General features: G+C 37.2%; 2 protein-coding genes and 1 non-coding gene across 5 annotated transcripts; 1 reads left to right on the top strand and 2 right to left on the bottom strand.

Moving 5' to 3' along the window:
- Positions 1-826: 826 nt before the first annotated feature.
- On the bottom strand, positions 827-898 carry trnaq-cug. The gene has a single exon. It is a non-coding gene; the product is annotated as a tRNA-Gln (tRNA).
- Positions 899-1,073: 175 nt separating this feature from the next.
- l3mbtl2 (L3MBTL histone methyl-lysine binding protein 2) lies at positions 1,074-7,665 on the top strand. Of its 3 annotated transcripts, XM_043254475.1 has the most exons (18): positions 1,074-1,162; positions 1,361-1,804; positions 2,517-2,652; positions 2,739-2,872; positions 2,950-3,067; positions 3,152-3,231; positions 3,361-3,478; positions 4,491-4,625; positions 4,697-4,785; positions 4,883-5,132; positions 5,479-5,555; positions 5,682-5,786; positions 5,866-6,013; positions 6,094-6,176; positions 6,263-6,497; positions 6,576-6,635; positions 6,758-6,913; positions 7,006-7,665. In XM_043254475.1, the coding sequence occupies exons 2-18, from the start codon at positions 1,436-1,438 to the stop codon at positions 7,122-7,124; spliced, it is 2,412 nt and encodes an 803-aa protein (XP_043110410.1). In that variant the 5' UTR covers positions 1,074-1,162; positions 1,361-1,435; the 3' UTR covers positions 7,125-7,665. The 3 variants fall into 3 exon arrangements, with proteins under 3 accessions (XP_043110410.1, XP_043110409.1, XP_043110411.1); XM_043254474.1 differs by lacking the exon at positions 1,074-1,162 and having other exon boundaries at positions 1,169-1,804; XM_043254476.1 differs by lacking the exons at positions 1,074-1,162; positions 7,006-7,665 and having other exon boundaries at positions 1,169-1,804; positions 6,576-6,625; positions 6,758-6,907.
- On the bottom strand, positions 7,657-12,746 carry chadlb (chondroadherin-like b). Its single transcript, XM_043254477.1, has 8 exons — positions 12,457-12,746; positions 11,624-11,795; positions 11,341-11,535; positions 10,945-11,246; positions 9,791-10,292; positions 8,833-9,519; positions 8,589-8,755; positions 7,657-7,936 (listed from the first exon to the last, which is right to left on the bottom strand). The coding sequence occupies exons 2-8, from the start codon at positions 11,783-11,785 to the stop codon at positions 7,657-7,659; spliced, it is 2,295 nt and encodes a 764-aa protein (XP_043110412.1). The 5' UTR covers positions 11,786-11,795; positions 12,457-12,746.
- Positions 12,747-12,794: the final 48 nt, after the last annotated feature.

Below are 12,794 nucleotides of genomic sequence, written 5' to 3'. Positions count from 1 at the left end.
TAATCCTAACATATTGAGAGGGAGGGAAAGGGTGTTTGTTGTGAATGTTTAGATATTTATATATTGACTTTTTTCATACATTTAAAATCGCATTGGTGGAAAAGCTTCTCACCCTCCAATAAAAGTTGATCTAGTTGTTTATCTAGCATTTAAAAAAAACTGTTGTTCAGCATTATCTTATTAGGTTTACAATGAAATTTTATGAATTAAATCTTTACGTTTTTTATAATCTGTCTAAATGTATCTCAGGGCTACGTCATCCTTTAAGGGTATAAATGAAGATAGAAAAACATGTAGATTTTGTGGTTTAAATCAAATCTTTTTTTAATCTTGACAAAACGTATTGTAGGAAATGTCTGACAGTCATATTACATAACAAGTTACACATTTGGTGATTGTCAAAAGATAAATAATAAAACAAAAATTCTGTGAAGTTTGTGTTTTTGGTATGCTGTCCCCACAAAAACATCTCACAGAAATCATTTCAGCTTCAAATTGGGAACAAAACGTGATTAGACATGAATTTTACAGCCATTTAAAGTGCAATATATTTTATATAAAATATAAAGTTATTATTTGTACTGCAAACGTAAAACGTCTAATACTTCACTTCAGTAATAGTCTGCTATGTGTTTTCTTTAAAAAGAAACCAACCTCAGGTCTGTATTCCAAAGCATTTAGAAATTACATACATAAACGTGCCAATATCGCATGTAACTTGTCCCTAACTTTACGAATATCGAGCGTCCAACGTAAAGCCAACTCTATGGCAAAAATATAAAATGCAGCGTATTTGTCTTTAGTTACCTTAAAGAAAACAAAAGCCAGGTTCCACCGAGATTTGAACTCGGATCGCTGGATTCAGAGTCCAGAGTGCTAACCATTACACCATGGAACCACACTGCGTGATGGCATACATATATGACTATCTCAATACATATATGATTACTGTTGCCGTGTACTGTATAAATGTGCATAGTGTTCTGTTCAATTGAGGCTTTTAAAATTGTATCGTATTATAATCGACCATTGTATAAATTCATACTGGTTAATAAAATCGTTTTGAAAAGTAACTTTAGTCTGGTTCTCCAGTCCGGATGATGGCGCTGTCCGCGATGAGGAGCAAACCACACCACGTTGGTGTTTCTAAGTGGTAAAGCAGGTGAGGAGTGTTTTGTTGTTGAGTTCTGTTTTGCAAGCAACAACGTGCATGTTTTTGCTTAGCGTTTTGTTCAGTGTTTACCACTCATAAGGTGTTCCCCAAAGCTTTGTTTATATGCGTGCACGACTGAAAGGTTGCTAGTAACGTGGTAATCTGAAATATTTAAGTGTTTTAATGCATCTTGAACTTAATTCGCAGACAACATTCGGAACCAGATGCAAACTATATACCTACGGACCTTGATTTGATCCCTAATCTACATTATAAATCACAATGCCTAACCGATGTGTTGCTTACGGCTGTGGGAAATTCAGCGGGCAAAATGTCGCAATGTTCAGATTTCCCAAAGACCCCGAAGAGTTCCGCAAATGGGAGAAGCAGGTCAAGAAGACCCGAAAGAAATGGGTCGGCAAGACGTACTCCCATCTATGCTCTGAGCACTTCAGCAAGGATTGCTTTGATCCGAAATCGTATGCCGCTGCAAAGACGATGGGATTTAAAGGGCTGAAACTGAAGGATGGAGCTGTCCCGACGATTTTCATTCGACCACCCTGCAGTAACTGCGAAGGATGCGGTGTCTCCTGTTCATTTTGTACGAAGAGGAGACGCGGAGCGACCGCTGAGCCTCAACGGCTCGCATCGGTGAGTATCCCATCAGGACTCTTTCAGTGTACTCTTGAAAAAAGCCCTAGGCTAGGTATGGAGGCCCAAACCTGCAGAAAAAATAAATGTGTATGTATAAGAATTTAATACTTTTATTATGCATTGTCAGATTTGACTGATCGAAAATGACAGACTTTTATATTCTGTTCATTTGTTCACATAATATACTGTGAATATATAAATACACATGCATGTATATATTTAAGAAAAATGTTTTTATATATATATATATATATTAAATATATTAATATATACATTATATTACAAAAATACATGCATATATATATATATATATTTATTTAAAAATATATACACAAAATGTGTTTTTGTTTGAATATACCTAATAAATATATTCAGAACACACTTATACTGCATTACATAAAACTTTTTCAAAACAATTGTGGTTAGCATTAATGATAATAATATGTATCTTGGGCAACAAAGCATGATTTCTTGAGGAAGACTAAAGTTATTTTGCCAACCAAGGAATAAATCATATGAAAAAAATATATATATATATATATATATATAAATATATATATATATATATATATATATATATATATATATACAACCTTAAACCATTACTTTAAATTGCAGCCTTGACAAGCAAAAAAAACATACATACTCCAAGCTTTTTTTTAACCATTGTTTTGATTAATTAATAAATAACTTTGCTTTTCCTAAAAAGGGGGAACAGGAATTGACATGGAATGACGGAGAAGAAAGAATATTTGATGGAGAACACCACAATCAGCAGAATTCCACTGATGAAGACGTTAATAATTCTATGACATTTTCTCCCTGTGCAGAAAGTGATGGAATAGGTAAAATCAGGAACGCTTATATTAATAAACATGTGCATTCCATGGATAAGTATGTGCAAACCCAGCTTAATTTTATGTGTCTGCAGTTACATGTGAAATGTGTGGAACCAAAGGCACCACGGAAACCTTTTTCTCCAGGTCCAAGCGCTTCTGTAGTGTGTCGTGCTCCCGTTCATACTCATCCAACTCAAAGAAATCCTCAATTCTTGCGCGGCTCCAGGTAGAAATGTCTGGTAAAGTATACATACCCACATTTATTCGGACAGTGATTGAGTTTTTGTGTGTCTTCGTGCTCAGGGAAGGCCCCCCAGCAGGAAATCATCACACAAACTGTCTCTGAAATCAAAGACCGAAGCTTCACACTCAAAAGTCAGTGAGCAGCAGCATCAGGAGAGCAGATCATTTGTACAAGATGGTAAGAAAACTCTTCACTCTTAACTTTCACTACAGTGAGCTATACAGATATCTAAATGTTGATACGGTACTGTCTGTTTCCAAGCTACTTTGGCTGGGTTTGACTGGGGTAATTACCTTGAGAAAAATGGCCTTCTCGCTGCCCCAGTATCCTGCTTTAGACATGTGAGTGATTTCTATGTACTGTAGAAAACTGCTTAATAAAATGTTCCCGTGAAAAATAAATGTGCTGAACGTTATAACAGTGGTTGCTGTTGCGTTCTGGTGGTCAATCCGTTACTCTGTACCTCACAGGTGCCACTCTGCGCTCAATGGGACGACGTCTACGTGGGGTTAAAAGTGGAGGTTCTCAACACTCAAGCAGCCTTGCCAAGTAAGGTGTACTGGATCGCCACTGTTGTACAGCTGACAGGTATATAGCTCTGTATTACTGATATTTGTCATAAAATAGAAAATTATTTTGAATGATTGGTATTATTCAGAAGTTTGGGGTTGGTGTGTGTGTCTCTTTCCAAAACTGCATTTATTGATAAATGAAAACGCTGTAAATGAAATATCATAGCAATCTAAAATAACCGTTTGCTATTTTATTATTATATTTTAAAGTGCAATGTGAATTATTAAAAACATTACTTCAGTCTTGTTGATTTGGTGCTCGACAAATTTATTTGGTGAATACATATATTTGAAATGGAATGAGATTATTAATGTCTTTACTGTCACCTTCCAATCAGTTTTTAATGTAGTCTTGTTGAATAAACATATTATTTTATGTTAAGTTAATTTACTGATCTCAAACTTAAGTGTGTTTTATATTTATATTTTATCAAGTCATTTTAATTTTGACTTGTTGTATAGAATTACTTAAACCTGTAACAACATATTAACACAAAATGACAATAAAAAAACAATACTAATTAACTGTCTGCACACAAAAACAATAAATGGTATTTTATTAAAACTAGTGTTGAATGATTAATTACATTTAATATAAAAGTTTTTGTTTACATAATATATGAGCATGTACTGGGTATATATATATATATATATATATATATATATATATATATATATATATATATATATATATATATATGCAAACACAAATATACATGTGTATATTTTAGAAAAATCTTGTATATATTAAATATAATTATATATAATAGTAATAATAATAATAATAATAATAATATATATATATATATACATGTAAATATATACTGTATGTGTGCACACTTATATATACATAATAAAAACAGTACACATATAAACACAAACTTTTATTTTGGATGTGATTTTATTACAATTATTTATTTGACAGCATTTAATTAAAAGATTGTACATTTTTAGTGTGCAGTTAAATGTAACTATGGGTACCATTACGTGATATTGTGTTTTAATTAAATTTCTTGTGTTTGTCTCAGGCTATATGGCTCTTCTGCGTTATGAGGGCTTTGAGGATGATGACAGCCATGACCTGTGGTGCAATTTAGGCACAGCTGATGTTCATCCTATAGGCTGGTGTGCAGTGAACAGCAAGCTTCTTGTGCCCCCTCTAGGTGAGTGCTTACACCATAATACAAATAATTTTAATAATTAAGATAAATCTTGATATATGTTTTCCCTACAGAGGTCCACCAGCATATTAAAAACTGGAAATCATACCTGATGGAGAGACTGGTTGGCTCGCACACACTTCCTGTTGACTTTCATGTCAAGGTGACAGCTCTGGGAAATTACTATTCCATTGATGCCATCTGTTTTTCTTTTATTTCTGTAACCGTTATCGTCTGTTTCCCATCTGTCTGTGTTTCAGATGGCAGACAGTTTGAGGGGTCCGTTCAGGCAGGGGGTTCGGGTAGAGGTGGTCGATCGCTCGCAGGTGAGCCGTACTCGTTTGGCAGTGGTGGATGCTGTCATAGGAGGCCGACTCAGACTGCTGTATGAGGATGGGGGACTGGGACCCTCGGGTGAAGTGCTCTCAGATTTCTGGTGTCACATGCAGAGTCCTCTATTACACCCTGTAGGCTGGTCTGAAAGTGTGGGCCACTCAATCAAAGAAACAGGTGAGAAGAAACCCAGAGATACAAAGATTAATAAAATGTTGACGTGAGCAAACTGAAAAACACTTGATTCCAACACATCACACATTTATTCACTTATTCATAATTGACCAATAAAGATATGGTTATATAAGAAGAATTTGTTCCCATGACTTATTTGTTGACTTGTTTTAATGAATAGCCAGTCGTTGGAAGGGTATAACTGAAACGAGGGAGTGGTTTGATAAAAAGTTAATCTTGGGTACAAATTCTTAATGTATTCATAATTCTTGATTTATACCATTTTGTCAGAGATTGTTTACTTTTTTTATGTTATTTGTAGAAAATATCATGCATATGTCTCACACAGATACAAGTGTCAACATGAGTAGCCATCCAGCATTTCGCAAAGTCCTTCAAAAAAGTGTGCCAGATCAGTTCAAGAAGGCAAGTTCAAGAAGTTTAACATTTACCTAGCATATTTTCACAATTTCCTTTTTTTACTTTTTGTTAGTAAATAATTAAATACCAATATTTTTAAACTATGTATAATTCCATACTCTATTCAAACAGTTGAGGACCGTTTACATGGGAGACACATTTTTTGAGGAAGGCATGAAACTTGAAGCCATTGATCCTCTGAACCTTGGGAACATCTGTGTTGCATCAGTCCGTAAGGTACGATACAGACTTCGAGTGATCATTTTATTACTTTGTTAAAAGTATTTGCATTGACCTGTCTTATCTCATCACTCAGGTGTTGTTGGATGGATACATCATGGTAGGCATTGACGGTGTCGAGATCGGTGATGGCTCTGACTGGTTTTGTTATCATGCCAGCTCACATGCCATTTTACCTGTTGGATACTGTGAGAACAACAACATACCTCTTACCCTACCTCCTGGTAATGTCTTCAGCATCTAAAATACATTTTTAAAGCAAACGAAATTGTTGAATGTTAAAAATTGCCTCCTTTTTCATCAGGTTACGATCATGCCACATTCTCATGGACTAAATATTTAGAAGAAACAGAAACCGTAGCTGCTCCACGAAGACTTTTCAACACGGTAAACTTTTTGATTGTTGAGCCATATACAATGTCAATGAATATGTGAGTTTGTATGTTTTAAGCCCATCTTGTGGTCTTTCTCAGGATGATGTAGGCCATGGCTTTACCTCAGGTATGAAGCTAGAGGCGGTGGACCTCATGGAGCCACGGTTGGTCTGTGTGGCCACTGTTAGGCGCTGCATAGGTCGGCTTCTCCTCCTCCACTTTGATGGCTGGGAGCCTGAGTTTGATCAGTGGGTAGACTGTCAGTCTCCCGAGGTTTATCCTGTGGGCTGGTGTGAAATCACTGGCTATCAGCTGCAGCCACCCATCGGCCCAGGTAAAATAATTGTCAATAGTATGCATATGCTGTCTAAAATTTGATTGTTACATGTTGTATATTTGCTCTCTTGTGTAGAACCACCTCAGGGTCAGGAACGCTCAAGTAAAAAGGCAAAACCTTTTATGGGAAGGAGGAGTATGTTTCATTTTTGGTTACTTGTTGATTCTTAAACTATTTAAAGCACATGAGGGTTACATTTTATATTGTGTTTTAGTAGCTTCCTTTATTGTCATATGATTCTGTATTTGTCACTTTAGAGCGAAGATTTGTAAAGAAAAACATGGGTAAATTTACATCTAAAACCCAAGGCGCCCAACCCACTGAGAATCCCGAGAAGAATCGATCGCAAGAGGCATCGGACCCTTCTGTCACTCCACTTACCTTACAAATAAAGACTGAACCTGAGGAAGAAAGTATGTAGCAATCCCTTCATTTAAAAAAAAAAAGTATATTCAAAAAATTTGTATATACTTAATTTTTACATGATTTGTATATGTCTCCACAGTTATTGCAGTAAAAGTGAAGGTGGAGGAAATGGAAACCCCTTTGTTATCCAGTGCACAAACCAAAGAAAGTGACAACCCCGAACCCTTCACAACCTTCAAACAGGAGGACTCGGTTTAACCTTACTCTGCTTATCAAAAAAAAATTATATATGTATACGCGTGCAAGTAAAAGCGAGAAGCAGAAAGTCTACTTTGTGGGTTTTATTAATAAAAAAGGGTAGTCTGTTTATTAACCTTTTTTTTTTTCCTGAAATAACACTGCTAGATATTTAACTCAACCAAGCTGTTAAGTGTAAACTATAGGAACAATTAAGTGATTATATTATTACTTTATTTTCATACATACTCATTTTTTCACATTACTGAAAACTTGCAATCTCCTATTTAAATTACTTCATTTGTGTTAAGGCACTTTTTTCCTTTTTTGAAACAGAATTAAGCCTAGACGATCTTGGTGATTTCAAAGTATATTACAAGAAGTGTCTTTTTTTTGTGTGTGTGTGTTTTGTTTTGTTTTTTTTAATTGGCAATAACACAAGGTTTTGAAAATCAAGCAGGTTAATTTAACACTCTTAACAGTCACATTTAAAACAAGCACAATGAAAAATGATTTAAAGTGAATCAGTTACTGTGATGTAAATACAACAGAATCACACCAACTTCCTTTTCTTTGTGGTATTTTTCTGCATTCTAATAGGTTTTGCACTTTTGCTTGGTTTGCCTTTGGCCTTGACTATCTTGATGACTTTTGGAGGACTGATTAGAGCAGATTCAGTCTTTGTGGGCTTGGTTTGTTTTACGTGCTGAACAGTAGGAGGCTTTTCCCCTGGGCAGCTCTTAAAAACATGGACGTCTTTGACCCTTTGACCTCTGAGTTCTGGTGGGTGGCCACAGGTGGCTCTGACCTTCAGATTTACCTGCTCGATCCACCTAGTGGCAGAAGGAAAAATAAAATGGTCAAAAACAACAAGTATCAGCAATGCTGGAGGTCAGTTCAAGCCACTATCATGAATGATCCTTAAGACCAGAACAAACTTGTTTCAACCAGAACAGTAGTAATTGGTATTACAGCTAAAGCTCAATTCACAATCAAAATTTCCTCAATCTTTTGACCTGAAGTTTCTTGTACTATACTTGCTGCATCCCCAATAATGCACTATACATTTGTACACTATATACTTATCGGTGGTGGGGCTTGACAGGGCTATAGCCCCATAACAAAACTTGCATTTGATGCTTATCTCTAGCTATTACTGACACAAATCAGCACAGGGAGGTTGCCATTAGTATATTACTAATAACAATGGCATATGAGAAGTTAAGATATTTTCAATTCGGATCAATAAGTAAAAGATGAGGACAAAACAAACATACTGAAGATTGACATGCAAAATTGTATATGATAAATCACTTTAAATATACATCACTGTTGAAAAGATCTGTTAGGTCAACCTAAGCTCAACCAAAAATCTAGTTAAAACATCTATATTGTAAAATATAAAAATATATAAATATATATATATATATATATATATATATATATAATTTTTTTTTTTTTATTATAATAATAAAGAAAACTCACTTGCGAAGAGGCAACAGTGGACAATCGCAGAACAGCGGATTCTCTGCCAAGTTTATGACCTCGAGTCCTGTGAGCAGACCCAAGTCTGGCAGCTCCTCAAGTTGGTTTCCTTCAAGAAACAGACTCCTCAGGCCAGACCCCAGTCCTGCTAGTGAATCTTTAGAGACCTTCAAAAGGTAAGAGATAGAAGAGAGATTTAAGTTTGGCATTCCTCTTGCAGCATTAGAAAATGTTCTGTCCTTACCTTTTCTAAACCCATATGGTTAAGATAAAGATGCTTAAGTGTAGCAGCAACTGGTTGAAAAACCCCAGTTCCGATCCAGCGAATAGGGTTACGGGAGAGATTAAGCTCTGCAAGGCTGCTGGCTTTAGAAAGGCCCTCACTTGGAACTTCCTTCAGTTTGTTGCTGCCTAAATGAAGAGTATCCAAGTCAGGTGCAGGATCAAAGGCCCTGGAAGCAACCGCTGTGATGGCATTGGAAGTGAGATAGAGGCCCCTCAGTTTCTCAGCACCTGTCAGTATTCCTGCTTGTAGTTTAGTGATAGCATTATTCTCCATGTGCAGAGCCAGCAGACCAGGCAATAGCTTGAATGCTCCTTTGGGGAACTGGGTGAAACGATTCTTCTCTAGATGGAGGTAAGTAAGATGGGACAACCCCTTGAATGCCTCAGGACTCAATGAAGTGAGGTCATTTTCTGAGAGGTAGAGGTAGACCAGACTCTTCATACTACTGAAAGCCCCATCTTCTACTTCATGGATCTTGCAGCGCTGCAGGTGAAGAGAAACCACTTCCGCAGTGCCTGGAAAACTATTTGCAGGGATGTAGTGGAAATGGTTGCCTCGCAGGTCCAACAAGCGTGTGTCTGGTGAAAAACCACGGGGGATCTTGGTGAGGCCTTTGTTTTCACAAGATGAGTGGTTGTTCTCAGCCTGCAAAATATGTTTGGGTCAATGACAATAGTGTTTTTTAGCATTAAAATTAAGGTAAATTATTTGCATTAAAATGTATTTGTGTATATATATATATATATATATATATATATATATATATATATATATATATATATATATATATTTTTTTTTTTTTACCTTTCTGTCATTTTTAAACAAGATATTGTTTAAAAATGTCTTGTCACTGACCAATGTAAAGACTTTGCAAGTCACTCTTATTTTGCATCAACCCCACTAAGTTTTCACTCACCTCACACTGACAGTTGGCTGGGCAATTGACTATATCTGGAGGTGGGGTTGTCGGGAGTGTGGGCAGTCTGCTCAGCTCCTCCAGCTCGGCCTTCAGCATGGCCTCATGGCTCTGACAGCGCAAATCAACGGGCAGCACCGCCTCCAGATTCTCACCGGACAGATGTGCAGGGCCTCCGCACGTACCACCCAAGCGGACACGCTCCTGCATCGCCCACTCACGCACAGGCCGCATGTAGCAGCTGCAGTAGATGGGGTTGCCTGCCAGATTGAGGCGAGTCAGTTTGGGAGAGCCGGGGGCCATTGCCTGCAGGACTCGCAGCTGGTTATGGCTTAGGTCCAGATGAACGAGACGAGGGGAAAGCAGGATAGCTGCATTTGAAAAATCCTGCAGGGAGTTATGATCCAGGAAGAGGTGAGTGAGTTTGGGCATAGATATAGACTCCTCTCCAAAGTAGATCATGGGGTTGTAGCTGAGCTCTAAACGAGTTACTTCTGGAAGTCTGGAGAGAAAAGGATGAGTGAAAAGAAATTTGATAATATTTAATTGATTATTCTGTTTTTAGAACAACATAGCTTTAAATTATTGCAAAAAATGTCATTATTTCCATATCTCTCTGGTGTTCTAGCAATTTAGGGTATCACTGTTTTTAAGAGACTTAAAAATTTAAGAGATTTGAACTGGTTCTTCAAAAAAAAAGTGAAAAGTTCAGTTAAAAATAAGATTTTTAATTTGGTGTTCTCTGGATTCACTGATCAAGGTTAAAGTTAAAGAAATAGATCACCCAAAACATTTAAATTCTGCTATCATTTAACACACCCTCAAGTAGTTCCAATTCTGTAAGCATTTCTTAGTTTTGTCAAAGACAAAGCAAGATATTTTGAAGAAAGTCTGCAACCAGAGTAATAAAAAAATATATACTATGGAAGTCAATCAGCCTGTAGCCTGGGTACAAACAGTCAAAATATCTTCTTTTGTGTCCAGCAGAACAAATAAATTCATACGGTTTTGGAACTGCTTGAGGGTGAATTAAATGATGACCAAATATTCGTTTTTGGGTGAACTTTTTAAAAAGATTTTCTTTAATTCATAATTTCCACTGTTCATGGCATCTAAGTCAATAACTTTAACCTAGAATGTTTATTTAAGCTCACCTTGTCATCGTCTCAGTGGGAAAAAATTGCAGTTCATTGTTATCCAGACTCAAACGTGTAAGAGTGAAGAGGCCAGCAAATGCTTCTGTTGCTAGATAATTGAGAGAGTTGTGACTGAGACGTAGCCATTTGATGTTCTGCAAACCCTGAAACGCCATGTTAGGTATGAACACCAATTGGTTATGTGTGAGTGAGAGGAGGTTGAGAAGGCCAAGCTGTGAAAAAGCTCCAGGCTGGATCTCCTCCACTCTGTTTCGCTCAATAATTAGCTGCTTCAGCGATGAAAGCCCATCAAATGACTCCTAGGTTGTTAGAAGAGAAAATTATGAGATGCATGCAATAAATGTTCAGGATTACAACCATAAAGACAATTCCATTTTGTCTTGCATTTCTCACCTGGTACAGGATCTCAATCTTGTTGTTGGCCAGATTGAGCAAGACCAGCCGGCCTAGTCTGCGGAAAGCTCCTTCCCGCACCCTTCGGATGTTGCTGTTCTGCAGCGACAGGTGGGTGAGGTAAGGGGTGCGTGTGAACGCCCCTGTAGGAAGCTCCTGCATGTCATTTCCTCTCAGGTCGAGTTTCACTGTTATCTTGGAGATATACAGAGTACAGCATAAAAGCAATGCAAAAATTCTGTAAAAAATAAGGACATAGTGGTCAGAGTGTTGCACAGATTACCTCATCAATGGTAGGCGGCACCTCGGTGAGATTCTTGTTGACACAAGCAACCGTGAGCTGGATGTTGTCACAGATGCAGAACTTTGGGCATTTGCCTGACTGCACAGTATGGAACTTCAGGGCAAGTAACATCATAACCGACAATGTGGGAAGGCTAAACATTTTGGTCTTTCTGCGTAAAACAAAAGGTAACACCAAGTATCTTAATTAACCTTATTCAGGCTACTGTGTAAGGGGGAAAAAAATCAGCAAGCTTAATTAAAACTTGCCAACGCTGCATGATTTGAGGATTTAGTGTTGAGCTCTGCTGGTATGTTTGAACTGGCTGAATTGAAGGCATTCACATAATTTATGGTTGAATGCAACTCCTTCACTGCTTCACAACCGAATGTCAAAACAGGCACTTCAGGAGCAGACTCCAATGGGAAATCTGACAATGAAATCCTCTTATAACAGCTATATTTTTACATTTATTCATTGTAAATAAGTTGTCAGTAACACTGGGATACAGTAAATAAAGTGGCAGCTTGCTTCGTTATTAAGATAGATCTAACCAGGTAAGCTGTGGAAAAGGGTACGTTGTACGTTGTCGATTAAATCAATGTATTTTGTTGCCCAATCAGTGTTGAGGAAACCTTTTAGTAGACTGTCGAATGAAATATTCTCAGCGTGAGTATACGCCCTGCTATTAAGTTTATTTTATAATTTGTGAAACATGCTTCTGCCGTTAGACTCGGCATCTGAAGTCACAACGCACTCAATTTACAAAAAGGAATAAAACATTTAGTAGCTCACTTTAAAAAACACAATAAAATTCTTCAAATGTCCCTCACCTTCTGAAGAAATATATATGACTCCCCCACGGTTTTCAATAATCTCCGTCAAATGAAGTTCAGCCTAAGAAATCGCTCCGTCATGAACAAAACACTTACAAAATAAGGTTTAGAACAAAATCATGCCATTAAAACCCTAGTTCTTACGGACAGCGAAACCGAAGCAGCAGGGGAAAATGATTTTCCGAATGCGAAATATGTTCGTTGAGTCCCATGAGACTTCAGACCGCGGCTCTGCGGCACACAAAGACGCGCACTGTTCTCAGTCTGGCCATCAGTCCCTCATAAGAAAAAAAAACTACTGGAAGAGAGAAGGTTCCCTGCGAGTAGTTCAGCAC

This window comes from Puntigrus tetrazona, chromosome 12, assembly GCF_018831695.1.
Source record: "Puntigrus tetrazona isolate hp1 chromosome 12, ASM1883169v1, whole genome shotgun sequence".
Taxonomy (NCBI): domain Eukaryota; kingdom Metazoa; phylum Chordata; class Actinopteri; order Cypriniformes; family Cyprinidae; genus Puntigrus; species Puntigrus tetrazona.
Note: the sequence above shows the minus strand (reverse complement) of the source record. Positions and strands in the feature narration are given on the sequence as shown.

Coding starts and splice junctions, on each gene's coding strand:
- l3mbtl2 (XM_043254475.1), top strand. CDS start 1,436: ATGCCTAACCGATGTGTTGCTTACGGCTGTGGGAAATTCAGCGGGCAA. Junction 2,653..2,738: donor TGCAGAAAGTGATGGAATAG/GTAAAATCAGGA, acceptor ATGTGTCTGCAG/TTACATGTGAAATGTGTGGA. Junction 4,626..4,696: donor GCTTCTTGTGCCCCCTCTAG/GTGAGTGCTTAC, acceptor TTTTCCCTACAG/AGGTCCACCAGCATATTAAA.
- chadlb (XM_043254477.1), bottom strand. CDS start 11,785: ATGTTTAGCCTTCCCACATTGTCGGTTATGATGTTACTTGCCCTGAAG. Junction 10,293..10,944: donor CCCACTGAGACGATGACAAG/GTGAGCTTAAAT, acceptor TTTTCTCTCCAG/ACTTCCAGAAGTAACTCGTT. Junction 8,756..8,832: donor ACCATATGGGTTTAGAAAAG/GTAAGGACAGAA, acceptor TACCTTTTGAAG/GTCTCTAAAGATTCACTAGC.